Consider the following 26,818-nt stretch of genomic DNA (forward strand, 5'->3'; position numbering starts at 1 on the left):
ACTAATGTTACTGACCCTTCTTCTGCTTTGTTTGTACATATGAAATTCATACATAAGCCCCTCGGCTCACCTTTGTAACTGACTTGATATGCACCTCTGTTTGTGGAGCTTTGTACATTTGTTTGCTGAGTGCCTATTATATAATGTCTTGCCCATATCATAGCTTGTTGAATGGTAAAAAATATGATTAAACTACATCTCTTTTTCTGTTTTTCAGGGAACATGAATCTTTTAATAAGGAAGTGTTTGTGGACTTGATTGCTGCTCAGATAAAAACATTATCATTTCTGGCATATATACTGAAGATCTATCAAGATGTAGTAGCCCAGCATTCTCCAAAGTTGGTTACAGGAATGCTTACACTTTTAGCACTATGTCCTAATGAAGTTGCACATTTAAGAAAGGAATTGCTCATTGCTACTAAGCATATTCTTGCTCTTGAGCTCCGTAACAGTAAGTCTTTTGTTTTTATGTTTTCTTTGTTATCACCTTCTTACTTATTGTTTGTTTCAGGTTCTTTTAAAAGGCCTTATTTGAGCAAGAAAGTTTTTGATTTGTGGTGATGAAAATTAATTTTATCTTAAGATGAGAATCATATGACTTAGGAAAGCTGATGATGTCCACTTTTTTCATTCTGATGAAATGGTGACATTTTGTAGATGTTCGGATACAACACACTAAAAGGTGTGGCAGTGAAGCTGACGTTTCAAGTGAGCTGCCCCTGCACATGCTTTAGTTTAACCAACACTAGAAATTGATTACTGATTATTTATATCTTATAAAACAAAGCTTTTACTGTAACAGTAATGTGATTCACTGATTTTTTTCATAACAGCAAAATAATTAGATTTTTTAGAATTACCAACTGCACCAGTCAGATGCAGTATGTCAAGGTCAGGCAAGTGCTGGCAACATTGGCTTCACTTTTGCTGGAGCTTAGAGACATCTTGTGCTTCATCTTGGTCAGATGTCAGTGCTGTAAGTCAGTGTCCATAAGACCATTCTTTACAGGATTTGAAGACACATCATCATCATCATCAAATACTTGAGGATTATTTTCTGCCTGGTACTCTAAATCTAGCTAAAAGCTCATCAATAACTTTCTTAGAATATTCTTGAGAATGTGCTGGTATTAGTATAGTTAAAGGGTAACAGACAGTGGAGAGAAATTATAATTCACTACCACCTTGGCAACCACACAGACAAAGGAGGCAGCCTTTATGAAGAATGGCCCATCCACTCATATACACACACATATATATATATATATATATGGAAATAAAAAGAGTGTGGTTGAGAGAGCAGAAGAGGGTGTTTTGAAATGGTTTGGGCACATGGAGAGAATGAGTGAGGAAAGATTGACCAAGAGGATATATGTGTCGGAGGTGGAGGGAACGAGGAGAAGTGGGAGACCAAATTGGAGGTGGAAAGGTGGAGTGAAAAAGATTTTGAGTGATCGGGGCCTGAACATGCAGGAGGGTGAAAGGCGGGCAAGGAATAGAGTGAATTGGATCAATGTGGTATACCGGGGTTGACGTGCTGTCAGTGGATTGAATCAGGGCATGTGAAGCGTCTGGGGTAAACCATGGAAAGTTGTGTGGGGCCTGGATGTGGAAAGGGAGCTGTGGTTTCGGGCATTATTGCATGACAGCTAGAGACTGAGTGTGAACGAATGGGGCCTTTGTTGTCTTTTCCTAGCGCTACCTCGCACACATGAGTGGGGAGGGGATGGTATTCCATGTGTGGCGAGGTGGCGATGGGAATGAATAAAGGCAGACAGTGTGAATTGTGTGCATGGGTATATATGTATGTGTCTGTGTGTGTATATATATGTGTACATTGAGATGTATAGGTATGTATATTTGCGTGTGTGGACGTGTATGTATATACATGTGTATGGGGGTGGGTTGGGCCATTTCTTTTGTCTGTTTCCTTGTGCTACCTCGCAAACGCGGGAGACAGCGACAAAGCAAAATAAAAAAAATATTTTTTTTTTTTTTTATACTTTGTCGCTGTCTCCCGCGTTTGCGAGGTAGCGCAAGGAAACAGACGAAAGAAATGACTGAACCCCCCCCATACACATGTATATACATACGTCCACCCACGCAAATATACATACCTACACAGCTTTCCATGGTTTACCCCAGACGCTTCACATGCCTTGATTCAATCCACTGGCAGCACGTCAACCCCGGTATACCACATCGCTCCAATTCACTCTATTCCTTGCCCTCCTTTCACCCTCCTGCATGTTCAGGCCCCGATCACACAAAATCTTTTTCACTCCATCTTTCCACCTCCAATTTGGTCTCCCTCTTCTCCTTGCTCCCTCCACCTCCGACACATATATCCTCTTGGTCAATCTTTCCTCACTCATCCTCTCCATGTGCCCAAACCACTTCAAAACACCCTCTTCTGCTCTCTCAACCACGCTCTTTTTATTTCCACACATCTCTCTTACCCTTACGTTACTCACTCGATCAAACCACCTCACACCACACATTGTCCTCAAACATCTCATTTCCAGCACATCCATCCTCCTGCGCACAACTCTATCCATAGCCCACGCCTCACAACCATACAACATTGTTGGAACCACTATTCCTTCAAACATACCCATTTTTGCTTTCCAAGATAATGTTCTCGACTTCCACACATTCTTCAAGGCCCCCGAATTTTCGCCCCCTCCCCCACCCTATGATCCACTTCCGCTTCCATGGTTCCATCCGCTGCCAGATCCACTCCCAGATATCTAAAACACTTCACTTCCTCCAGTTTTTCTCCATTCAAACTCACCTCCCAATTGACTTGACCCTCAACCCTACTGTACCTAATAACCTTGCTCTTATTCACATTTACTCTTAACTTTCTTCTTCCACACACTTTACCAAACTCAGTCACCAGCTTCTGCAGTTTCTCACATGAATCAGCCACCAGCGCTGTATCATCAGCGAACAACAACTGACTCACTTCCCAAGCTCTCTCATCCCCAACAGACTTCATACTTGCCCCTCTTTCCAAAACTCTTGCATTTACCTCCCTAACAACCCCATCCATAAACAAATTAAACAACCATGGAGACATCACACACCCCTGCCGCAAACCTACATTCACTGAGAACCAATCACTTTCCTCTCTTCCTACACGTACACATGCCTTACATCCTTGATAAAAACTTTTCACTGCTTCTAACGACTTTCCTCCCGCACCATATATTCTTAATACCTTCCACAGAGCATCTCTATCAACTCTATCATATGCCTTCTCCAGATCCATAAATGCTACATACAAATCCATTTGCTTTTCTAAGTATTTCTCACATACATTCTTCAAAGCAAACACCTGATCCACACATCCTCTACCACTTCTGAAACCACACTGCTCTTCCCCAATCTGATGCTCTGTACATGCCTTCACCCTCTCAATCAATGCCCCCCCATATAATTTACCAGGAATACTCAACAAACTTATACCTTTGTAATTTGAGCACTCACTCTTATCCCCTTTGCCTTTGTACAATGGCACTATGCACGCATTCCGCCAATCCTCAGGTACCTCACCATGAGTCACACATACATTAAATAACCTTACCAACCAGTCAACAATACAGTCACCCCCTTTTTTAATAAATTCCACTGCAATACCATCCAAACCTGCTGCCTTGCCGGCTTTCATCTTCCGCAAAGCTTTCACTACCTCTTCTCTGTTTACCAAATCATTTTCCCTAACCCTCTCACTTTGCACACCACCTCGACCAAAACACCCTATATCTGCCACTCTATCATCAAACACATTCAACAAACCTTCAAAATACTCACTCCATCTCCTTCTCACATCACCACTACTTGTTATCACCTCCCTGGTTTAAAAAGCGAGATATACATAAGTATACTTATGTAAGTAGGAGAGATGGCCAGAGAGCGTTATTGGATTACGTGTTAATTGACAGGCGTGCGAAAGAGAGACTTTTGGATGTTAATGTGCTGAGAGGTGCAACTGGAGGGATGTCTGATCATTATCTTGTGGAGGCTAAGGTGAAGATTTGTATGGGTTTTCAGAAAAGAAGAGTGAATGTTGGGGTGAAGAGGGTGGTGAGAGTAAGTGAGCTTGAGAAGGAGACCTGTGTGAGGAAGTACCATGAGAGACTGAGTACAGAATGGAAAAAGGTGAGAACAATGGAAGCAAGGGGAGTGGGGGAGGAATGGGATGTATTTAGGGAATCAGTGATGGATTGCACAAAAGATGCTTGTGGCATGAGAAGAGTGGGAGGTGGGTTGATTAGAAAGGGTAGTGAGTGGTGGGATGAAGAAGTAAGAGTATTAGTGAAAAAGAAGAAAGAGGCATTTGGACGATTTTTGCAGGGAAAAAATGCAATTGAGTGGGAGATGTATAAAAGAAAGAGACAGGAGGTCAAGAGAAAGGTGCAAGAGGTGAAAAAAAGGGCAAATGAGAGTTGGGGTGAGAGAGTATCATTAAATTTTAGGGAGAATAAAAAGATGTTCTGGAAGGAGGTAAATAAAGTGCGTAAGACAAGGGAGCAAATGGGAACTTCAGTGAAAAATATATATATATATATATATATATATATATATATATATATATATATATATATATATATATTATCCCTGGGGATAGGGGATTAAGAATACTTCCCACGTATTCCCTGCGTGTCGTAGAAGGCGACTAAAAGGGGAGGGAGCGGGGGGCTGGAAATCCTCCCCTCTCGTTTTTTTTTAATTTTCCAAAAGAAGGAACAGAGGGGGCCAGGTGAGGATATTCCGAAAAAGGCCCAGTCCTCTGTTCTTAACACTACCTCGCTAATGCGGGAAATGGCGAATAGTTTGAAAAAAAAAAAAATATATTTCCCTGGGGATAGGGGAGAAAGAATACTTCCCACGTATTCCCTGCGTGTTGAAGGCGACTAAAAGGGAAGGGAGCGGGGGGCTGGAAATCCTCCCCTCTCGTTTTTTTTTTTTTTTTTTAATTTTCCAAAAGAAGGAACAGAGAAGAGGTCCAGGTGAGGATATTCCCTCAAAGGCCCAGTCCTCTGTTCTTAACGCTACCTCGCTATCGCGGGAAATAGCGAATAGTATGAAAAAAAAAAATATATATATATATACTTACATGCGGGAGACAGCGACAAAGTATAATAAAAAGAAAATATTTTCTACTTCCCATATTAGTGAGGTAGTGTTTCAGAACAGATGATTGAGCCTTAGAGGGAAATCTTATTTGGCCCCCTTCTCTGTTCCTTCTTTTAGAAATCTAAAACTGGAGGGGAGGGTTTCCAGCCCCCTGCTCCTGCCCCTTTTAGTCACCTGTGACGTAAGGAACATGTGAGAAGTATTCTTTCTCCCCTATCCCTGTATACATACACATACACAGACATATACATATATACACATATCCATATTCATACTATTTTGCCTCCAGTCCATTTCTGGCACCACCCCACCCCACTGGAAACAGCATTGCTGCCCGCCGCTTCAGTGAGGTAGCGGCAGGAAAACAGACGAAAAAGGCCACATTCGTTAACCCTTGCCTAAGCCAAATACCCAGTTTATCGACCAACCCCTAGGGGTGGGTGAACGGCTGAATTGACTGTGGATTGACTGCCGCAATCAGGATTTGAACCTATGCGCTCAACCCAGGGCAGCCCATGAGTGTGTCACGGTCAGGAATGCTAACCGCTACACCACATAAATTTATATATAGAGGAGTTGCCAGCATTGTGTAGATATCTGTCAGAAGGAGTTAGAGGGGTAGGAACTGGCCCCTTAACTAAACAGAAATTACATTCACACCATGGAGAGGGTCAGATTTATATGAAACTTTAAATTGAAGTTACAAATCAGCCCTATACTAATTTTTGAAGTTCAGGATGCTGTACAAATGTTTTATCAGTCCTTAATGATTTGGAACTCCTAGAGCTTCACTTCTCTTGCACAAATATTATACTTTTAACCCTGTCCATCCTACACATGTGTGTCATACACTTATGATCAGAGTGCCAAATATAGGTTAAGAATATGTGTAAATAAACTTTAAGGCTGTATGTACCTGATACACTCTGTGTGAATAGAGATGGAATTAATATTAATAGATAGACAAACTGATTTCTGGAGCTTTCATTTTTTTCATGCTAACGTATGATGTAAAGCTAAGGTTTGTTTATTTGGTAAATATTAGTTATCTTGCATCATAATTTCTGTTTCAGGGTTTGTTCCTCACATTGACCAGCTGTTTGATGAAAGTCTGTTGTTTGGTCGAGGCTGGACTGCACATGAAACGCTACGTCCCCTGGCCTACTCGACCTTGGCAGACCTGGTCCATCATGTTCGTCAACAGTTGGATATGGGAGCATTAACACGTGCTGTACACCTGTTTTCTAAAAATATCCATGATGAAACACTTCCTACGAGCATTCAGACCATGTCTTGCAAACTTCTTCTCAATCTGGTAGAATGTATACGATCTCGAAGTGATGCAAGCCCCAATGAACCTGGTGCTGGTAGAGACTTACTTATTCGGATGCTACATGTCTTTGTCAACAAATTTAAGACAATTGCCCAACTTCAGTTACCCTACTTAAAAAATAAGCAGCAGCAACAGATTACTAGCATATCTCTGACTTCTTCCCCACAAAATAATAGTAGTAATGCCCCTGGATCAAGTAGCACCTGTTCAGCAGTTTCAGAAGACAGGAAAGAAGATGTTAGAATAAGCATCAGTGAGAGTGACAACAAAGACAAGGAAATCCAGAGAATTGGTTTCCCTCCAAATGTGACAGTTAACTATAGTGTTTCGGATTGCAGAGCTTTAGTGAAGACTCTTGTATGTGGCGTCAAAACAATAACATGGGGCTGTGCCTCTTGTAAGTCTGCTGTTGATCCAGCACTAACACTCAACAAATCATTCCATCCCAAAGAGACTCTTGTATTCATCAGATTAGTCAAGTGGGCTATGCAGGCACTTGATATCTATACTCTCAATGCTCCTGGGAATCAGCAACCAACTAGTCAGAAAGGTCAGGTACCACAGACTGTGAGATCAAAGGAGGAAAAGGAAGTTTTAGAGCATTTTGCTGGTGTGTTTATAATGATGAATCCATCCACTTTTCGGGAAATTTTCTCAACCACAATTGACTACGTTGTAGAGCGTATCTATCACAATACAGCCTTACAAATTGTTGCAAACTCGTTTCTTGCCAACTCCACAACTTCTCCAATATTTGCAACAATACTTGTTGAATACTTACTAGGTCACATGGAAGAAATGGGTACTTCAATGGACAGATCAAACTTGTACCTTAAGTTGTTTAAGTTAGTCTTTGGATCTGTATCTCTTTTTGCTGCTGAAAATGAACAAATGCTAAAACCTCACCTCCATCAAATTGTAAATCGATCTATGGAGTTAGCAATGAGTGCTAAAGATCCGTACAATTATTTCTTACTACTTCGTGCTCTGTTTCGCTCAATTGGAGGAGGAAGTCATGATCTTTTGTATCAAGAGTTTCTGCCTTTGTTGCCAACTTTATTACAAGGTCTTAACAGCCTGCAGAGTGGTCTGCACAAGCAACACATGAAAGATCTTTTTGTTGAACTATGTCTCACTGTACCTGTCAGACTTTCATCCCTCCTCCCTTACCTACCAATGCTTATGGATCCATTGGTATCAGCCCTTAATGGCTCACAAACACTCATTTCACAAGGGCTTAGAACTCTTGAACTTTGTGTAGACAATTTGCAACCAGATTTTTTGTATGAGCATATACAGCCTGTAAGGGCAGAATTAATGCAAGCTTTATGGAAGACTCTCAGGAATCCTAATGACACTATTGCACAGGTGGCATTCAGAGTGCTTGGCAAGTTTGGGGGTGGTAATCGAAAAATGATGATTGAACCTCAGAAACTAGAATATAATGAGCAAGAAACGCCAAGTACATGTGTCACAATTCAGTTTTCAGATCACAAGACTCCAATTACATTACCAGTAGAAAAGATCATAGAGACAGCTTTCACTGCATTGAAGACATCAAACACTGAACCATGGTACCGTCGACAGTGTTGGGAGGTCATAAGGTGTTTCCTTATTGGATCTATGCAGTTTGATGAAGAGAAACACTTGGTTAATAAGCTCTTCACACACCCCAGTTTTAGAGAAGGTGAGATTTCTACTGTACATGGACCGTATTACAAATGTCAGGATGAGCAGGCCCGACAGGTGCATCAGATGGCAGTTACAGCCATGTTTGTGGCAGCTGCAATTAAAGATCTGCGGCAAAGTGTGTTGCCAACAATGGTGTCTTTGGTGAGACATTACACTATGGTTGCAATTGCCCAGCAAGCAGGACCGTTTAACATGATGGGTCGCTGGAATAAGGTGCAGGGTATGGACCCTTTAGTCTTGATTGATGCTCTTGCTGTTATCATGGGCCATGAGGAAAAAGAACTATGTAAGCCTGGCCACCTTGCCCTGGTGCTCATCATGGAGGCAGCTACCAACATCTTAGGTACAAAAGAGCGAGCCTGTCAACTCCCACTTATGGAATATTTGGTAGAAAAAATGTGTGGTTTGTGCTATGAACGAGCATGGTATGCAAAACTTGGGGGCTGTATTGCAATAAAGTTTTTATTTGAACGTATGGCATTAAAGTGGGTATTAGAGCACCAGTTTCCATTTTTAAGAGCATTGTTATTTGTTATGATGGACCTTACTGGGGAGGTATCTAGTGGAGCCGTAGATATGGCAAAAAACAATCTAGAGAGGATGCTACGAGTTTGTGGTGCTCTTTTGGAAGGTGAAAGCAATACAGAAGAAATGCGACAAATCCAGGGCAAATCTCTTCATGATGTGACTCATGAATTAGTGCGGCAGGTTACGTCTCCAAATACCACAGTAAGAGAACAGGCAATGCAGAGCCTCCATGTTTTAGCAGATCTTAGTAGAAAAGGAGTAACAGAAGTTATGCAACCCCATAAAGATGTCCTTGCTGATATGATTCCTCCAAAAAAACATCCGTTACGACAACAACCAGCTAATGTTCAGATTGGCCTGATGGATGGCAATACATTCTGTACAACCCTTGAACCAAGGCTGTTTACCCTTGATATGAGTTTGAATGAGCACAAGTTCTTCTTTTCTGAATTGCATATGTTAGTTGAATCGGAAGACTCCCTCTTAGCCAAACTTTCCTGCTACAAAAACATTGCTAATTTAGTCCCACTTAGAAAATCTGCTCTCAGAGCTCTTGCTGCATGTCATTACATTCCTCAGATACGAGAAAAGATTTTTCCAACATTGTACAAAGCATTGAACAATTCATCTCATCCAGAGTTGCAAGAGACAGCCTTTGAGTGCTTAAAGAAGTTTCAGAGTGGATGCCAGATAGACATGGAGATGGTACACACTGCAATGAGACCTCTGCTGGGTCAGCTCTTCCACTATATGAGTGTCACACTCCCAGTTATTCACCGTTTATCGTACCTTACTCAACTATTCCCATTTACATTTAATGAAAAACTTTGTGACCAGCTCACACAACATGTGAAAAACCTTATAGAAATGGCCATTGTAACAAGAAAACAGAACACTGCAGTGAACAAACAAGATAACAGTGACCTTAAACTTTGTGCAAATATTATTGGAATTTTTCATCAAATTCCAGCAGCCTCTGCACGCTTTGTTGAGGTCCTGTGTAAGTTGGTGTTGCAGACTGAACGTGCTCTGTTGATAGAGGCAGGAAGCCCATTTCGTGAACCTCTTATGAAATTTCTCTTGCGCTATCCTGCAGAAACTGCTGAACTGTTCCTCTCTGATCCTCATGCTCGTGATCAGCAGTGGGCACGTTATTTGGAATATCTGGTGCGCCACAAAGATAATGCTGCATTTAGGGAGCACCTACAGACTTGCAGTGACAAACTGTTAACTGTCTTACTTGCCACCCCATCAACAGTACAAATTGCTGGATTACAGACACAGCAGCAGCAACAGCAAGCAGCCATTACACCATCTGATAGAGCTCAGCTTCAGTATCTAGGTGTACGCACCATTCTCTTACTTTCTCGTTTGGATGATCGGTGGCTCGCATCACAGCCTAAACTGGTTTTGGCTTTAAGGAAGATATGGGTGTCTGATGAGTTTCAGAAAAGACATCACTCTGCTGAAAATACTGATTTTGTACACTGGAAAGAGCCACGCATGGTGGTTTCTATCCTGTTGCTTTACTTTAAGCATCATACAGATGATATTAAGCTCCTTTTTCAGCTATTAAGGGCTTTCATAGGACGCTTCATTCCAGACTTTCAGTTTTTGAGAGACTTCCTCGAACAAACAGTTGCCCAGTCATATTCCATGGACTGGAAAAGGGCAGCATTCTTCCAGTTTGTAGACATCTTTGAGGATGTATCAGTCCCACAAGAACTAAAAGCACGCATCTTGCAGTACATCATCATCCCCTGTCTAACTGTGAGCTTAGAATGTGGTGATGGAGAGAAGTTGATAGGCTATCCTCCTGCCCCTGATCAAGACCACCATGATAATGTAGTGTCTGTCTTCATAAATCGAGTCATCAATCCAGATGAACCTTTCGTTTATAGTGATGCAGTGAGAATTCTACTTCTTCAGCTATCCTGCTTGTTGGTAGAACAGGCATCAGCCCACATTCATGATGCATGCAACAAGAGACAGGGTCAGAAGCTTCGTAGACTTATGACCTTTGCATGGCCCTGTTTACTTTCCAAGAATTGTGTAGATCCAGCAACAAAGTACCATGGACATCTTTTGCTTTCACATATCATAGCTAAGTTTGCTATCCACAAGCGGATTGTCTTGCAAGTGTTCCATAGCCTGTTAAAAGCACATGCCATGGAAGCACGATCTGTTGTTCGACAAGCCCTAGAAATACTTACTCCAGCAATGCCAGTTCGAATGGAAGATGGTAAGTACTTTCGATATTGGTTAGAAATTAACCTCATTTTTTTCCGATTTATGCTGTCATTTTATATTTCATTAACTTTTCTTGGACTCCATTTGTTTTATTGTTTCATATTGTTTATCATCTTTAGTGAGACATTGTCTTTGAATTGACATGTTTAATCATTACATGTATTTATGTGGATTATGATTGTAAGTGTTTCTCATTGCATAGGATTTTCTTTTCATCTTTGATATTGTATGCTTTAGTTTACACAATTGTACCACCAGTTTGTTCATGTGATTACTGACTTGTAGATGTCTGCATACAGTGCACTTCATCCTTCTCCTTTAAATGCCCTTTTAAGTTCCATTTGTAGTGCTCTAGTGGTGGTGACTTTAACACACACACGCACTCATTTCAATTAGAAATAGAGTGGGAGAATTTGGAGTCTCATGGTGATGGAATGATTGAGATGCAAGTTCTGTGAGTGTGTACAGGAATATTTCCACTATCAGTACATCATTTAGCACACTGAAATGAGAAGGTCTGATACACCACTGGTACTAGATTTTATCATCACATATGCCAGTATGGATATTGAAAATATTGTTTATGATACACCAGTTGGAAAAAGTGATCATTTGTAGCTTAAAGTTTGATTATATTGTATACGTGGAAGTTTTAAGTGCAGAGATGAGACTGGACTTAAAGAGATATGAATATGGAAAATGAACAAACCTCAACAATTCTCAGGTGGCATAGATTGGGAAGTGGTCAGTAACCACAGGCCTGGATATTGTGATGTAAGGTTTGGAAAATTTATAGTAGAGTAGGAAGTATGTAAGGAGTAATAAGTTCCACCTTGAGAGGATAGTTGAGACAAACTTCTTTGAGCAAGATCTGAATAGCCTTCAAGTATATGGATTAGGAACTATTTAGCAAGCTAATCATGTCATACTTATGGACAAAGATAGAATATGCCCTTACATTTGGTCACCGCACCTTAAAAGTTAGTAGAGATGGCAATAAAAATGGTACCAATAATATGAGGGATGAGAGTTAGTGTGAGATGACCTGATCACAACTTATAACTTTTAAAACAGATTAATGTAGACAGTAAACAGTTCTTTGAGAGATGTAGGAATGCAACAACCAGAGGATAGAACATGAAATTAAGCAAGAAACTTGTTGAAAAAAGATGATTAAGTACTTTTATAGTATAAGAGCAGTGGATTAATGGTATAAGATAACTGAAGATTTGGTTAATGTAGACATCATACGTAAATTTAAGAAGCTGCTTAGAGAGATGAGGCCCCATGAGGAAAAACTTGCTCCTGTACAGTACAAATATATAATTTCAGGTAGGTAATTCCATAAGTACACTGCCTGATTTAGTTTCCTTTCACCACTATTTCATGCCATTTCACAGTCAGTGTAGCCATACATGTAATAATGTTTCATTCTTCATAATTCCCTTATTTATTTTCAGGTGTTCCCCTCTTAATTTCTTCATAGTTCTTTCTAAGAAAAAATGAACAGTTAGTGTTACAAAACTTTTGATAACTTGTTTCATATTTCAGTAGATACTTACATCGAGGATGTAAGGCATGTGTACGTGTAGGAAGAGAGGAAAGTGATTGGTTCTCAGTGAATGTAGGTTTGCGGCAGGGGTGTGTGATGTCTCCATGGTTGTTTAATTTGTTTATGGATGGGGTTGTTAGGGAGGTAAATGCAAGAGTTTTGGAAAGAGGGGCAAGTATGAAGTCTGTTGGGGATGAGAGAGCTTGGGAAGTGAGTCAGTTGTTGTTCGCTGATGATACAGCGCTGGTGGCTGATTCATGTGAGAAACTGCAGAAGCTGGTGACTGAGTTTGGTAAAGTGTGTGGAAGAAGAAAGTTAAGAGTAAATGTGAATAAGAGCAAGGTTATTAGGTACAGTAGGGTTGAGGGTCAAGTCAATTGGGAGGTGAGTTTGAATGGAGAAAAACTGGAGGAAGTGAAGTGTTTTAGATATCTGGGAGTGGATCTGGCAGCGGATGGAACCATGGAAGCGGAAGTGGATCATAGGGTGGGGGAGGGGGCGAAAATTCTGGGGGCCTTGAAGAATGTGTGGAAGTCGAGAACATTATCTCGGAAAGCAAAAATGGGTATGTTTGAAGGAATAGTGGTTCCAACAATGTTGTATGGTTGCGAGCCGTGGGCTATGGATAGAGTTGTGCGCAGGAGGATGGATGTGCTGGAAATGAGATGTTTGAGGACAATGTGTGGTGTGAGGTGGTTTGATCGAGTGAGTAACGTTAGGGTAAGAGAGATGTGTGGAAATAAAAAGAGCGTGGTTGAGAGAGCAGAAGAGGGTGTTTTGAAGTGGTTTGGGCACATGGAGAGGATGAGTGAGGAAAGATTGACCAAGAGGATATATGTGTCGGAGGTGGAGGGAGCAAGGAGAAGAGGGAGACCAAATTGGAGGTGGAAAGATGGAGTGAAAAAGATTTTGTGTGATCGGGGCCTGAACATGCAGGAGGGTGAAAGGAGGGCAAGGAATAGAGTGAATTGGAGCGATGTGGTATACCGGGGTTGACGTGCTGTCAGTGGATTGAATCAAGGCATGTGAAGCGTCTGGGGTAAACCATGGAAAGCTGTGTAGGTATGTATATTTGCGTGTGTGGACGTATGTATATACATGTGTATGGGGGGGGTTGGGCCATTTCTTTCGTCTGTTTCCTTGCGCTACCTCGCAAACGCGGGAGACAGCAACAAAGTATAAAAAAAAAAAAAAAAAAAACTTTGTTAGAAGAATTGTAAATAGAGAATATGAATGGGGAATTGATGTTGAAGCTGTTTTTAATTTGATGAGCACATTAGAACAAAGAATTTGATATTGAAACTAAGAAGGGAAATGAGATACTGGAAGACAAGGAACAGCAATACAATATTTAGTCTAAGTCTAATTACTTCAGTTAAACTGGATGGAATATTTTGATGATTAATGTTGTGGAAGGGAGTTGTCTGTGAAGTAGATATTTTCTTCAAAGGTAGTTAAAAGATGGAAGAAACATAAGATTAACTGTGGTTTTTCAAAGATGGAGTACTTTGTAGGATTGATATTGTCGGAAAGACTAGGAGTGGAGACACGAAAACTAAGTTATGTGAAATATGGCATTTTGCCTAAAGTCCATCATTTAATGCTGATTGGGGTAAGGGAGTACATTCATATTTTTGGTTGATTTTTGGAGAATTATGAGGCTGATTATTGTACCTGATTATATATTTTTTGAACTGTGTTTGCAATTTTCTTGCAAGGCCTTTTTGTTATAGGAAATACCATGTTGACTCATTGGACTCGTAAAATCTTGGTTGAAGAGGGTCACTCTGTGGGTCAGCTGGTACACATTTTGCAGTTGGTGGTACGACATGCCAATGTGTACTATCCTGTCCGTCATCATCTTACCCACCACATCACTCAAGCCATGCATCGCCTTGGCTTTACCCCCACTGCTAATTTAGATCAAAGGAGACTTGCTGTTGACTTAGCAGAGGTATTGTTTCTTATTGTGCATTCTGTTTTAGTTATTAAAGTAAAATTTATGCTGAAGATTTTTTTTTTAATTTTCCAAAAGAAGGAACAGAGAAGGGGGTCAGGTGAGGATATTCCCTCTAAGGCCCAGTTCTCTGTTCTTAACGCTACCTCGCTAACGCGGGAAATGGCAAATAGTATGAGAAAAAAAAAAAAAAAAATTACAGTTGATTGCCATTTCCCATGAATTCCTTTTTCATTATGCTTTCAGGTGTGCATCAAATGGGAAGAACAAAGAATAAAGGAAGAGACAGATGGTGATAATGGATGTGACACATTAGTTCAGCAGTTGCAGCAGCAACCTGGCGGCATAAAGCGATCATCCTCAACAGATGGACCAGAAGCAAAGCGAGCAAGAGTGTCAGTTGGAGGCAGTTCTCGGGGAAGTATTGATGTTAATAAGCCAATGGAGAAGAGTCATGCAGATGCTGTGGTTTACTTTTTGCTGCGGTTAGCTTGCCAGGTGAATGAGAGTACAATTACACCAGGCACTGTTGCACCTGGTGAAGCTCTGTCTCGACGTTGTGTATACCTGCTTAAAAGAGCTCTAAAGCCAGATATGTGGCCTCATGCAGATCCTAAATTAGCTTGGCTGGACAAATTATTCTTGAACTTAGAATCTGCTCAGCCAAATCTTGCAAATGTGTGCGTTGGACTTGAAGTCTTCACCTATCTCATTGGAACATTACGACGTGAACAGATATTAGGTGCTATGCGTGGCTTAACTCGTGGCCTTGTGGCATGCATGACTTGTAGCAACTCTCGTGTTGTGCGCCTCACACATTCCTTGTTAGCTCGACTCATGTCAGTCTTCCCAACAGAACCAACTAGTGCTACCGTAGCTTCACGATATGAGGAGCTTGAGGACCTTTATTCAAGAATTGCCAAAATTGTTTTTGAAGGTTTAACATTGTATGAGAAGAATGCCAATGCCTCTCCCACCTCTTTATTTGGTACTCTTATGATACTGAAGGCAGCATGCCAAAACAATCCTTGTTACATCGATAGACTCATTATGCCTTTCATGAAGGTTTTACAACGCATGGCCCGTGATCACCTCAGTCACACTTCAGCAGATAACAGTTCAGGTATTTATGTAATTAGTTTTGTATTATTCAAGTAGTTCTTGTTCATATTGTTGTTGAATATATTCATGCATACCAATAATCATTTTACTGATGTGTTTTGAATGCATATTTCTAATTACAGTAGGCAGCGAGCTGTTGATTCTTTCATTGGATTTAGTTAAAAACCGCGTTGGTGTAATGGGTGTAGAAATGAGAAAGGCTTTCATTGGCACCATATTAGTTGGCCTTATTGAGAAGACACCAGATGTCAAAGTTATGAAGGCCATAACAAAGGTATGTATAACTAATATTACATTTACAAAACATGCATAGACTGCACTTTTTGTTTCACTGATATTTTATTTAAGTATCGTTTTTATGAATCAGAGAAGTAATTTTTTTCCGGTATATCTTTATACTTATTGTATAAGAAGTTTACAGTAAAATACCACCTCATCCATATCATTAAATTTGCTTCCAAAACCTTGGGGTATTTTGTAGATGCTACTCCATGTCTGAAGGGGCCTCATTTTCCCTAGTATGGAGTACTGCATGCATTTCTGGGTTAGCTCATCTCCCAGCTCTCTCAAAGCCAGATTGGAATCAAAAACATGTTGCTTTATCAACTGTCCTGCTGTCACCCTTCGTCAGCTATCCCCTTTTGTTTGTTTTGATGTTGCTTTCTCTTCATTCTACAGGTATTATTTTTGCCAGTGTGTCACAAACTGTTGGCATGTTTCCCATCCACTAAGGCCTAGAACTGTGGAATGTAATTGACTGTTTCTTCCCATAGTTTTTGTGTACAAACCATCCATGTGAGAATTTACCATTATGATACCTCCTTTCCTCAGATAGTGATGCTGTGAAATTCTCTTCCTTCATTTGTTTTTCCATCTCCCTGCAACCTTTCCACCTTTAAGTAGTCTACAAACACATGAGGAGCTCAGATAACTTGCATCATATCTTTACTTGTATGTTTGTGTAATTGGACTCCTCTTGCATGAGGTTATACTGTGATTGAAGATATATAGTTGGGAAGCTGGAGCTCAGATTAACTTGTACCATATCTTTACTTATATGTTTGTGTAATTGGACTCCTCCTGCATGAGGTTATACTGTGATTGAAGATTTATAGTTGGGAAGGTTGTATCATCATCGTTGGATGAAAAGGAGTACAGTCCCATCAGGGAACATTCCTCTATAAATGGGTCTGTCATTTCTCTACTACTGATTTTAGTACTGCCTTACAGCTGCAGGAGCCCCTTGAATTTGGTTCTAGGGTTCTATATTGAAATTAGGATTATTTTTTGCAGATGGTGGAAGAATGGGTTAAGAACAAGACGCCAATAGCAATTAACCAGGGCCCCAGCTTGAGAGAGAAGTCCATCCTTCTTGTGAAACTTATGCAATATGTAGAAAAACGGTTCTCAGAAGACACAGAGCTCATGGCTCAGTTTCTAGAGCTGGTTAACCATGTGTATCGGGATGATGCTCTTAGAAACACTGAGCTGACAGCTAAATTAGAGCCTGCCTTCTTGGCTGGCCTAAGGTGTACCCAGCCTCCAATTCGGGCCAAATTTTTTCAGGTATTTATATTCTAGTAAAAGTTGAAGTGGACATAGTATTTAGTTATCTTACATGCTGTCTTCTGCTCTTTGTATGATATTACAGTTGTCTTTTGATCTATGGATTATTGCATATTGACTTGTCACACTTCCTTCATTATTTTTATCATTGCCTCATTTTATTGATAGCTCTATTTTATTAATACATTGTATATCATATTTGCCCCTCTCCTACTACACATAATGCAGCAGCTTTACTGTCAGAGGTACACATTGTGTCTGGTGTTCAGATATTCTAGAATATATATCTCTCTAAGTTTGTTATTGCAAGTAGTTCAACCATAATTTTCTAGATAATATGCATTTCAAACTGGTGAGACATTGTTTATGTTTGCTATGCACCTTTTACCATATGCTGCTCTGCTGCCAGGTGTTTGAGATATTCAGAAGTATTTTCAGGTGTCTGTTGTGAGATGTATGGTATTTTTTAGAAATATTTTTGTCATAAACACATATGTTATTAAATGTCTGCATCAGTAACAAATGTTCCCTTTTAAGAATGACTCAGCTTCAGAAATTATTACATAGTGAGAGGTAGAATCTCTTACAGGCTTCATTGACATCTCAGTATACCTGGCTTTACTGTGTAAGTTTTGGAGGTCTTCTAGCCCTTCAGCTCAGACTGGGTCGAGGCTGCTGCATTGGGATGTTGGCTGGCCAAGCTGTTGGTAACCATTGGGTGAAGGCCCACCAAGGCATCATAGCTTGGCTTGTCTGGTACACCTTATTGATACTTATCAATGGACTTCTCAATTTTCTCTGCTTTTGATGCCTTTGTGCTTTTGAGGTCTGTAGGCACTGTACAAGTAGTGTTGAGCACTGGACATTCAGGGTACTCTTTCCTATTGTGCTTATTATACCTTTTGATTTTAGGGGTAGTATTTTACGGTCTTCCATGCCTGTAATGCTGTTAGAGGATTATTTGTTAGTGAAGGTTTGGGACTCATCCCTCAAAGATAAGTAATATAGCTTATTGTTATTTTTTATTATTATTATACTTGATCGCCATTTCCCGCATCAGCAAGGTAGCACCAGGAAACAGACAAAGAATTGCCCATCCACTCATGTACATATATATATATATGTATATATATATATATATATATATATATATTTTCTTTTAAACTATTCGCCATTTCCCGCGTTAGTGAGGTATCGTTAGGAACAGAGGACTAGGCCTTTTTTGGAATATCCTCACCTGGCCCCCTCTGTTCCTTCTTTTGGAAAATTAAAAAAAAAAAACGAGGGGAGGATTTCCAGCCCCCCGCTCCCTCCCCTTTTAGTCGCCTTCTACGACACGCAGGGAATATGTGGGAAGTATTCTTAATCCCCTATCTCCAGGGATAATATATATACTTAGAAAAGCAAATGGATTTGTATGTAGCATTTATGGATCTGGAGAAGGCATATGATAGAGTTGATAGGGATGCTCTGTGGAAGGTATTAAGAATATATGGTGTGGGAGGCAAGTTGTTAGAAGCAGTGAAAAGTTTTTATCGAGGATGTAAGGCATGTGTACGTGTAGGAAGAGAGGAAAGTGATTGGTTCTCAGTGAATGTAGGTTTGCGGCAGGGGTGTGTGATGTCTCCATGGTTGTTTAATTTGTTTATGGATGGGGTTGTTAGGGAGGTGAATGCAAGAGTTTTGGAAAGAGGGGCAAGTATGAAGTCTGTTGGGGATGAGAGAGCTTGGGAAGTGAGTCAGTTGTTGTTCACTGATGATACAGCGCTGGTGGCTGATTCATGTGAGAAACTGCAGAAGCTGGTGACTGAGTTTGGTAAAGTGTGTGAAAGAAGAAAGTTAAGAGTAAATGTGAATAAGAGCAAGGTTATTAGGTACAGTGGGGTTGAGGGTCAAGTCAATTGGGAGGTGAGTGTGAATGGAGAAAAACTGGAGGAAGCAAAGTGTTTTAGATATCTGGGAGTGGATCTGGCAGCGGATGGAACCATAGAAGCGGAAGTGAATCATAGGGTGGGGGAGGGGGCGAAAATCCTGGGAGCCTTGAAGAATGTGTGGAAGTTGAGAACATTATCTCGGAAAGCAAAAATGGGTATGTTTGAAGGAATAGTGGTTCCAACAATGTTGTATGGTTGCGAGGCATAGGCTATGGATAGAGTTGTGCGCAGGAGGGTGGATGTGCTGGAAATGAGATGTTTGAGGACAATGTGTGGTGTGAGGTGGTTTGATCGAGTAAGTAATGTAAGGGTAAGAGAGATGTGTGGAAATAAAAAGAGTGTGGTTGAGAGAGCAGAAGAGGGTGTTTTGAAATGGTTTGGGCACATGGAGAGAATGAGTGAGGAAAGATTGACCAAGAGGATATATGTGTCGGAGTTGGAGGGAACGAGGAGAAGTGGGAGACCAAATTGGAGGTGGAAAGATGGAGTGAAAAAGATTTTGAGTGATCAGGGCCTGAACATGCTGGAGGGTGGAAGGCAGGCAAGGAATAGAGTGAATTGGATTGATGTGGTATACCGGGGTTGACGTGCTGTCAGTGGATTGAATCAAGGCATGTGAAGCGTCTGGGGTAAACCATGGAAAGCTGTGTAGTATGTATATTTGCGTGTGTGGACGTATGTATATACATGTGTATGGGGGGGGTTGGGCCATTTCTTTCGTCTGTTTCCTTGCGCTACCTCGCAAACGCGGGAGACAGCAACAAAGTATAAAAAAAAAAAAAAAAAAACTTTGTTAGAAGAATTGTAAATAGAGAATATGAATGGGGAATTGATGTTGAAGCTGTTTTTAATTTGATGAGCACATTAGAACAAAGAATTTGATATTTAAACTAAGAAGGGAAATGAGATACTGGAAGACAAGGAACAGCAATACAATATTTAGTCTAAGTCTAATTACTTCAGTTAAACTGGATGGAATATTTTGATGATTAATGTTGTGGAAGGGAGTTGTCTGTGAAGTAGATATTTTCTTCAAAGGTAGTTAAAAGATGGAAGAAACATAAGATTAACTGTGGTTTTTCAAAGATGGAGTACTTTGTAGGATTGATATTGTCGGAAAGACTAGGAGTGGAGACACGAAAACTAAGTTATGTGAAATATGGCATTTTGCCTAAAGTCCATCATTTAATGCTGATTGGGTAAGGGAGTACATTCATATTTTTGGTTGATTTTTGGAGAATTATGAGGCTGATTATTGTACCTGATTATATATTTTTTGAACTGTGTTTGCAATTTTCTTGCAAGGCCTTTTTGTTATAGGAAATACCATGTTGACTCATTGGACTCGTAAAATCTTGGTTGAAGAGGGTCACTCTGTGGGTCAGCTGGTACACATTTTGCAGTTGGTGGTACGACATGCCAATGTGTACTATCCTGTCCGTCATCATCTTACCCACCACATCACTCAAGCCATGCATCGCCTTGGCTTTACCCCCACTGCTAATTTAGATCAAAGGAGACTTGCTGTTGACTTAGCAGAGGTATTGTTTCTTATTGTGCATTCTGTTTTAGTTATTAAAGTAAAATTTATGCTGAAGATTTTTTTTTTAATTTTCCAAAAGAAGGAACAGAGAAGGGGGTCAGGTGAGGATATTCCCTCTAAGGCCCAGTTCTCTGTTCTTAACGCTACCTCGCTAACGCGGGAAATGGCAAATAGTATGAGAAAAAAAAAAAAAAAAATTACAGTTGATTGCCATTTCCCATGAATTCCTTTTTCATTATGCTTTCAGGTGTGCATCAAATGGGAAGAACAAAGAATAAAGGAAGAGACAGATGGTGATAATGGATGTGACACATTAGTTCAGCAGTTGCAGCAGCAACCTGGCGGCATAAAGCGATCATCCTCAACAGATGGACCAGAAGCAAAGCGAGCAAGAGTGTCAGTTGGAGGCAGTTCTCGGGGAAGTATTGATGTTAATAAGCCAATGGAGAAGAGTCATGCAGATGCTGTGGTTTACTTTTTGCTGCGGTTAGCTTGCCAGGTGAATGAGAGTACAATTACACCAGGCACTGTTGCACCTGGTGAAGCTCTGTCTCGACGTTGTGTATACCTGCTTAAAAGAGCTCTAAAGCCAGATATGTGGCCTCATGCAGATCCTAAATTAGCTTGGCTGGACAAATTATTCTTGAACTTAGAATCTGCTCAGCCAAATCTTGCAAATGTGTGCGTTGGACTTGAAGTCTTCACCTATCTCATTGGAACATTACGACGTGAACAGATATTAGGTGCTATGCGTGGCTTAACTCGTGGCCTTGTGGCATGCATGACTTGTAGCAACTCTCGTGTTGTGCGCCTCACACATTCCTTGTTAGCTCGACTCATGTCAGTCTTCCCAACAGAACCAACTAGTGCTACCGTAGCTTCACGATATGAGGAGCTTGAGGACCTTTATTCAAGAATTGCCAAAATTGTTTTTGAAGGTTTAACATTGTATGAGAAGAATGCCAATGCCTCTCCCACCTCTTTATTTGGTACTCTTATGATACTGAAGGCAGCATGCCAAAACAATCCTTGTTACATCGATAGACTCATTATGCCTTTCATGAAGGTTTTACAACGCATGGCCCGTGATCACCTCAGTCACACTTCAGCAGATAACAGTTCAGGTATTTATGTAATTAGTTTTGTATTATTCAAGTAGTTCTTGTTCATATTGTTGTTGAATATATTCATGCATACCAATAATCATTTTACTGATGTGTTTTGAATGCATATTTCTAATTACAGTAGGCAGCGAGCTGTTGATTCTTTCATTGGATTTAGTTAAAAAACCGCGTTGGTGTAATGGGTGTAGAAATGAGAAAGGCTTTCATTGGCACCATATTAGTTGGCCTTATTGAGAAGACACCAGATGTCAAAGTTATGAAGGCCATAACAAAGGTATGTATAACTAATATTACATTTACAAAACATGCATAGACTGCACTTTTTGTTTCACTGATATTTTATTTAAGTATCGTTTTTATGAATCAGAGAAGTAATTTTTTTCCGGTATATCTTTATACTTATTGTATAAGAAGTTTACAGTAAAATACCACCTCATCCATATCATTAAATTTGCTTCCAAAACCTTGGGGTATTTTGTAGATGCTACTCCATGTCTGAAGGGGCCTCATTTTCCCTAGTATGGAGTACTGCATGCATTTCTGGGTTAGCTCATCTCCCAGCTCTCTCAAAGCCAGATTGGAATCAAAAACATGTTGCTTTATCAACTGTCCTGCTGTCACCCTTCGTCAGCTATCCCCTTTTGTTTGTTTTGATGTTGCTTTCTCTTCATTCTACAGGTATTATTTTTGCCAGTGTGTCACAAACTGTTGGCATGTTTCCCATCCACTAAGGCCTAGAACTGTGGAATGTAATTGACTGTTTCTTCCCATAGTTTTTGTGTACAAACCATCCATGTGAGAATTTACCATTATGATACCTCCTTTCCTCAGATAGTGATGCTGTGAAATTCTCTTCCTTCATTTGTTTTTCCATCTCCCTGCAACCTTTCCACCTTTAAGTAGTCTACAAACACATGAGGAGCTCAGATAACTTGCATCATATCTTTACTTGTATGTTTGTGTAATTGGACTCCTCTTGCATGAGGTTATACTGTGATTGAAGATATATAGTTGGGAAGCTGGAGCTCAGATTAACTTGTACCATATCTTTACTTATATGTTTGTGTAATTGGACTCCTCCTGCATGAGGTTATACTGTGATTGAAGATTTATAGTTGGGAAGGTTGTATCATCATCGTTAGATGAAAAGGAGTACAGTCCCATCAGGGAACATTCCTCTATAAATGGGTCTGTCATTTCTCTACTACTGATTTTAGTACTGCCTTACAGCTGCAGGAGCCCCTTGAATTTGGTTCTAGGGTTCTATATTGAAATTAGGATTATTTTTTGCAGATGGTGGAAGAATGGGTTAAGAACAAGACGCCAATAGCAATTAACCAGGGCCCCAGCTTGAGAGAGAAGTCCATCCTTCTTGTGAAACTTATGCAATATGTAGAAAAACGGTTCTCAGAAGACACAGAGCTCATGGCTCAGTTTCTAGAGCTGGTTAACCATGTGTATCGGGATGATGCTCTTAGAAACACTGAGCTGACAGCTAAATTAGAGCCTGCCTTCTTGGCTGGCCTAAGGTGTACCCAGCCTCCAATTCGGGCCAAATTTTTTCAGGTATTTATATTCTAGTAAAAGTTGAAGTGGACATAGTATTTAGTTATCTTACATGCTGTCTTCTGCTCTTTGTATGATATTACAGTTGTCTTTTGATCTATGGATTATTGCATATTGACTTGTCACACTTCCTTCATTATTTTTATCATTGCCTCATTTTATTGATAGCTCTATTTTATTAATACATTGTATATCATATTTGCCCCTCTCCTACTACACATAATGCAGCAGCTTTACTGTCAGAGGTACACATTGTGTCTGGTGTTCAGATATTCTAGAATATATATCTCTCTAAGTTTGTTATTGCAAGTAGTTCAACCATAATTTTCTAGATAATATGCATTTCAAACTGGTGAGACATTGTTTATGTTTGCTATGCACCTTTTACCATATGCTGCTCTGCTGCCAGGTGTTTGAGATATTCAGAAGTATTTTCAGGTGTCTGTTGTGAGATGTATGGTATTTTTTAGAAATATTTTTGTCAGAAACACGTATGTTATTAAATGTCTGCATCAGTAACAAATGTTCCCTTTTAAGAATGACTCAGCTTCAGAAATTATTACATAGTGAGAGGTAGAATCTCTTACAGGCTTCATTGACATCTCAGTATACCTGGCTTTACTGTGTAAGTTTTGGAGGTCTTCTAGCCCTTCAGCTCAGACTGGGTCGAGGCTGCTGCATTGGGATGTTGGCTGGCCAAGCTGTTGGTAACCATTGGGTGAAGGCCCACCAAGGCATCATAGCTTGGCTTGTCTGGTACACCTTATTGATACTTATCAATGGACTTCTCAATTTTCTCTGCTTTTGATGCCTTTGTGCTTTTGAGGTCTGTAGGCACTGTACAAGTAGTGTTGAGCACTGGACATTCAGGGTACTCTTTCCTATTGTGCTTATTATACCTTTTGATTTTAGGGGTAGTATTTTACGGTCTTCCATGCCTGTAATGCTGTTAGAGGATTATTTGTTAGTGAAGGTTTGGGACTCATCCCTCAAAGATAAGTAATATAGCTTATTGTTATTTTTTATTATTATTATACTTGATCGCCATTTCCCGCATCAGCAAGGTAGCACCAGGAAACAGACAAAGAATTGCCCATCCACTCATGTACATATATATATATATGTATATATATATATATATATATATATATATATTTTCTTTTAAACTATTCGCCATTTCCCGCGTTAGCGAGGTATCGTTAGGAACAGAGGACTAGGCCTTTTTTGGAATATCCTCACCTGGCCCCCTCTGTTCCTTCTTTTGGAAAATTAAAAAAAAAAACGAGGGGAGGATTTCCAGCCCCCCGCTCCCTCCCCTTTTAGTCGCCTTCTACGACACGCAGGGAATATGTGGGAAGTATTCTTAATCCCCTATCTCCAGGGATAATATATATACTTAGAAAAGCAAATGGATTTGTATGTAGCATTTATGGATCTGGAGAAGGCATATGATAGAGTTGATAGGGATGCTCTGTGGAAGGTATTAAGAATATATGGTGTGGGAGGCAAGTTGTTAGAAGCTGTGAAAAGTTTTTATCGAGGATGTAAGGCATGTGTACGTGTAGGAAGAGAGGAAAGTGATTGGTTCTCAGTGAATGTAGGTTTGCGGCAGGGGTGTGTGATGTCTCCATGGTTGTTTAATTTGTTTATGGATGGGGTTGTTAGGGAGGTGAATGCAAGAGTTTTGGAAAGAGGGGCAAGTATGAAGTCTGTTGGGGATGAGAGAGCTTGGGAAGTGAGTCAGTTGTTGTTCGCTGATGATACAGCGCTGGTGGCTGATTCATGTGAGAAACTGCAGAAGCTGGTGACTGAGTTTGGTAAAGTGTGTGAAAGAAGAAAGTTAAGAGTAAATGTGAATAAGAGCAAGGTTATTAGGTACAGTAGGGTTGAGGGTCAAGTCAATTGGGAGGTGAGTTTGAATGGAGAAAAACTGGAGGAAGCAAAGTGTTTTAGATATCTGGGAGTGGATCTGGCAGCGGATGGAACCATGGAAGCGGAAGTGAATCATAGGGTGGGGGAGGGGGCGAAAATCCTGGGAGCCTTGAAGAATGTGTGGAAGTTGAGAACATTATCTCGGAAAGCAAAAATGGGTATGTTTGAAGGAATAGTGGTTCCAACAATGTTGTATGGTTGCGAGGCATAGGCTATGGATAGAGTTGTGCGCAGGAGGGTGGATGTGCTGGAAATGAGATGTTTGAGGACAATGTGTGGTGTGAGGTGGTTTGATCGAGTAAGTAATGTAAGGGTAAGAGAGATGTGTGGAAATAAAAAGAGTGTGGTTGAGAGAGCAGAAGAGGGTGTTTTGAAATGGTTTGGGCACATGGAGAGAATGAGTGAGGAAAGATTGACCAAGAGGATATATGTGTCGGAGTTGGAGGGAACGAGGAGAAGTGGGAGACCAAATTGGAGGTGGAAAGATGGAGTGAAAAAGATTTTGAGTGATCAGGGCCTGAACATGCTGGAGGGTGGAAGGCAGGCAAGGAATAGAGTGAATTGGATTGATGTGGTATACCGGGGTTGACGTGCTGTCAGTGGATTGAATCAGGGCATGTGAAGCGTCTGGGGTAAACCATGGAAAGTTGTGTGGGGCCTGGATGTGGAAAGGGAGCTGTGGTTTTGGGCATTATTGCATGACAGCTAGAGACTGAGTGTGAATGAATGGGGCCTTTGTTGTCCTTTCCTAGCGCTACCTCGCACACATGAGGGGGGAGGGGGATGGTATTCCATGTGTGGCGAGATGGCGATGGGAATGAATGGGGGCAGACAGTGTGAATTGTGTGCATGGGCATATATGTATGGTGTCTGTATGTCTATATATATGTGTACATTGAGATATATAGGTATGTATATTTGCGTGTGTGGACGTGTATGTATATACATGTGTATGGGGGTGGGTTGGGCCATTTCTATCGTCTGTTTCCTTGTGCTACCTCGCAAACGCGGGAGACAGCGACAAAGCAAAATAAATAAATAAGAATATATGAATAAATATATATATATATATATACACACACACATAAATGTCCATACATGCACATATACATATGTATACATATCAACATATATACATACAAATGCATACACAGACATATATACACATGCACATATTTATACTTGCCTTCACCCATTCCTGCCACTACCCCGCCCCACAGGAAACAGCATTGCTGCCCCCTGCTTCATTGGGGTAGTGGCAGAAAAACAGACAAAAAGGCCACATTCATTCACACTCATTCTCTAATTGTCATCTGTAATGCTAGTAATGTAACTTATTGGTATAAAGATATATGTCCTGAGAAGATTTTGAATCATCAGCTGTCACTGTTGCCTTTTGTTTGTAAATAATTTGCTATAATTTGTTTTCAGAGTTACTTTTCTTTGTAGTGATTCATAGATATATGAACTCACCCTCCTCATGTCAGATAGTCACATTGTGTATTGCTTGGATATCCTTCAGATGATCAATATTTTCAAGATTTGGTGTATTAAGTTTGGCAACATCCCAGGCCA

At 40.4% G+C, this 26,818-nt stretch overlaps 2 protein-coding genes across 2 annotated transcripts in view; both read left to right on the forward strand.

The window, feature by feature from the left end:
- Nipped-A (Transcription-associated protein Nipped-A) overlaps positions 1–26,818 on the forward strand; it is a 107,597-nt gene that overhangs the window by 16,808 nt on the left and 63,971 nt on the right. Inside the window, exons 7-12 of the mRNA XM_071662424.1 lie at positions 218–453; positions 6,218–10,939; positions 14,233–14,453; positions 14,703–15,579; positions 15,701–15,852; positions 16,872–17,144. Of these exons, the coding sequence (XP_071518525.1) occupies positions 218–453; positions 6,218–10,939; positions 14,233–14,453; positions 14,703–15,579; positions 15,701–15,852; positions 16,872–17,144 (6,481 nt within the window). The remainder of the gene's footprint in view (positions 1–217; positions 454–6,217; positions 10,940–14,232; positions 14,454–14,702; positions 15,580–15,700; positions 15,853–16,871; positions 17,145–26,818) is intronic.
- LOC139749029 (transformation/transcription domain-associated protein-like) lies at positions 20,293–23,175 on the forward strand. Its single transcript, XM_071662419.1, has 4 exons — positions 20,293–20,619; positions 20,869–21,745; positions 21,867–22,019; positions 23,039–23,175. Exons 1-3 carry the CDS (start codon positions 20,407–20,409, stop codon positions 21,977–21,979), a joined length of 1,203 nt encoding a protein of 400 aa, XP_071518520.1. The 5' UTR covers positions 20,293–20,406; the 3' UTR covers positions 21,980–22,019; positions 23,039–23,175.

The sequence above is a fragment of the Panulirus ornatus genome, chromosome 6 (assembly GCF_036320965.1).
Source record: "Panulirus ornatus isolate Po-2019 chromosome 6, ASM3632096v1, whole genome shotgun sequence".
NCBI classification, from domain to species: Eukaryota; Metazoa; Arthropoda; class Malacostraca; order Decapoda; family Palinuridae; genus Panulirus; species Panulirus ornatus.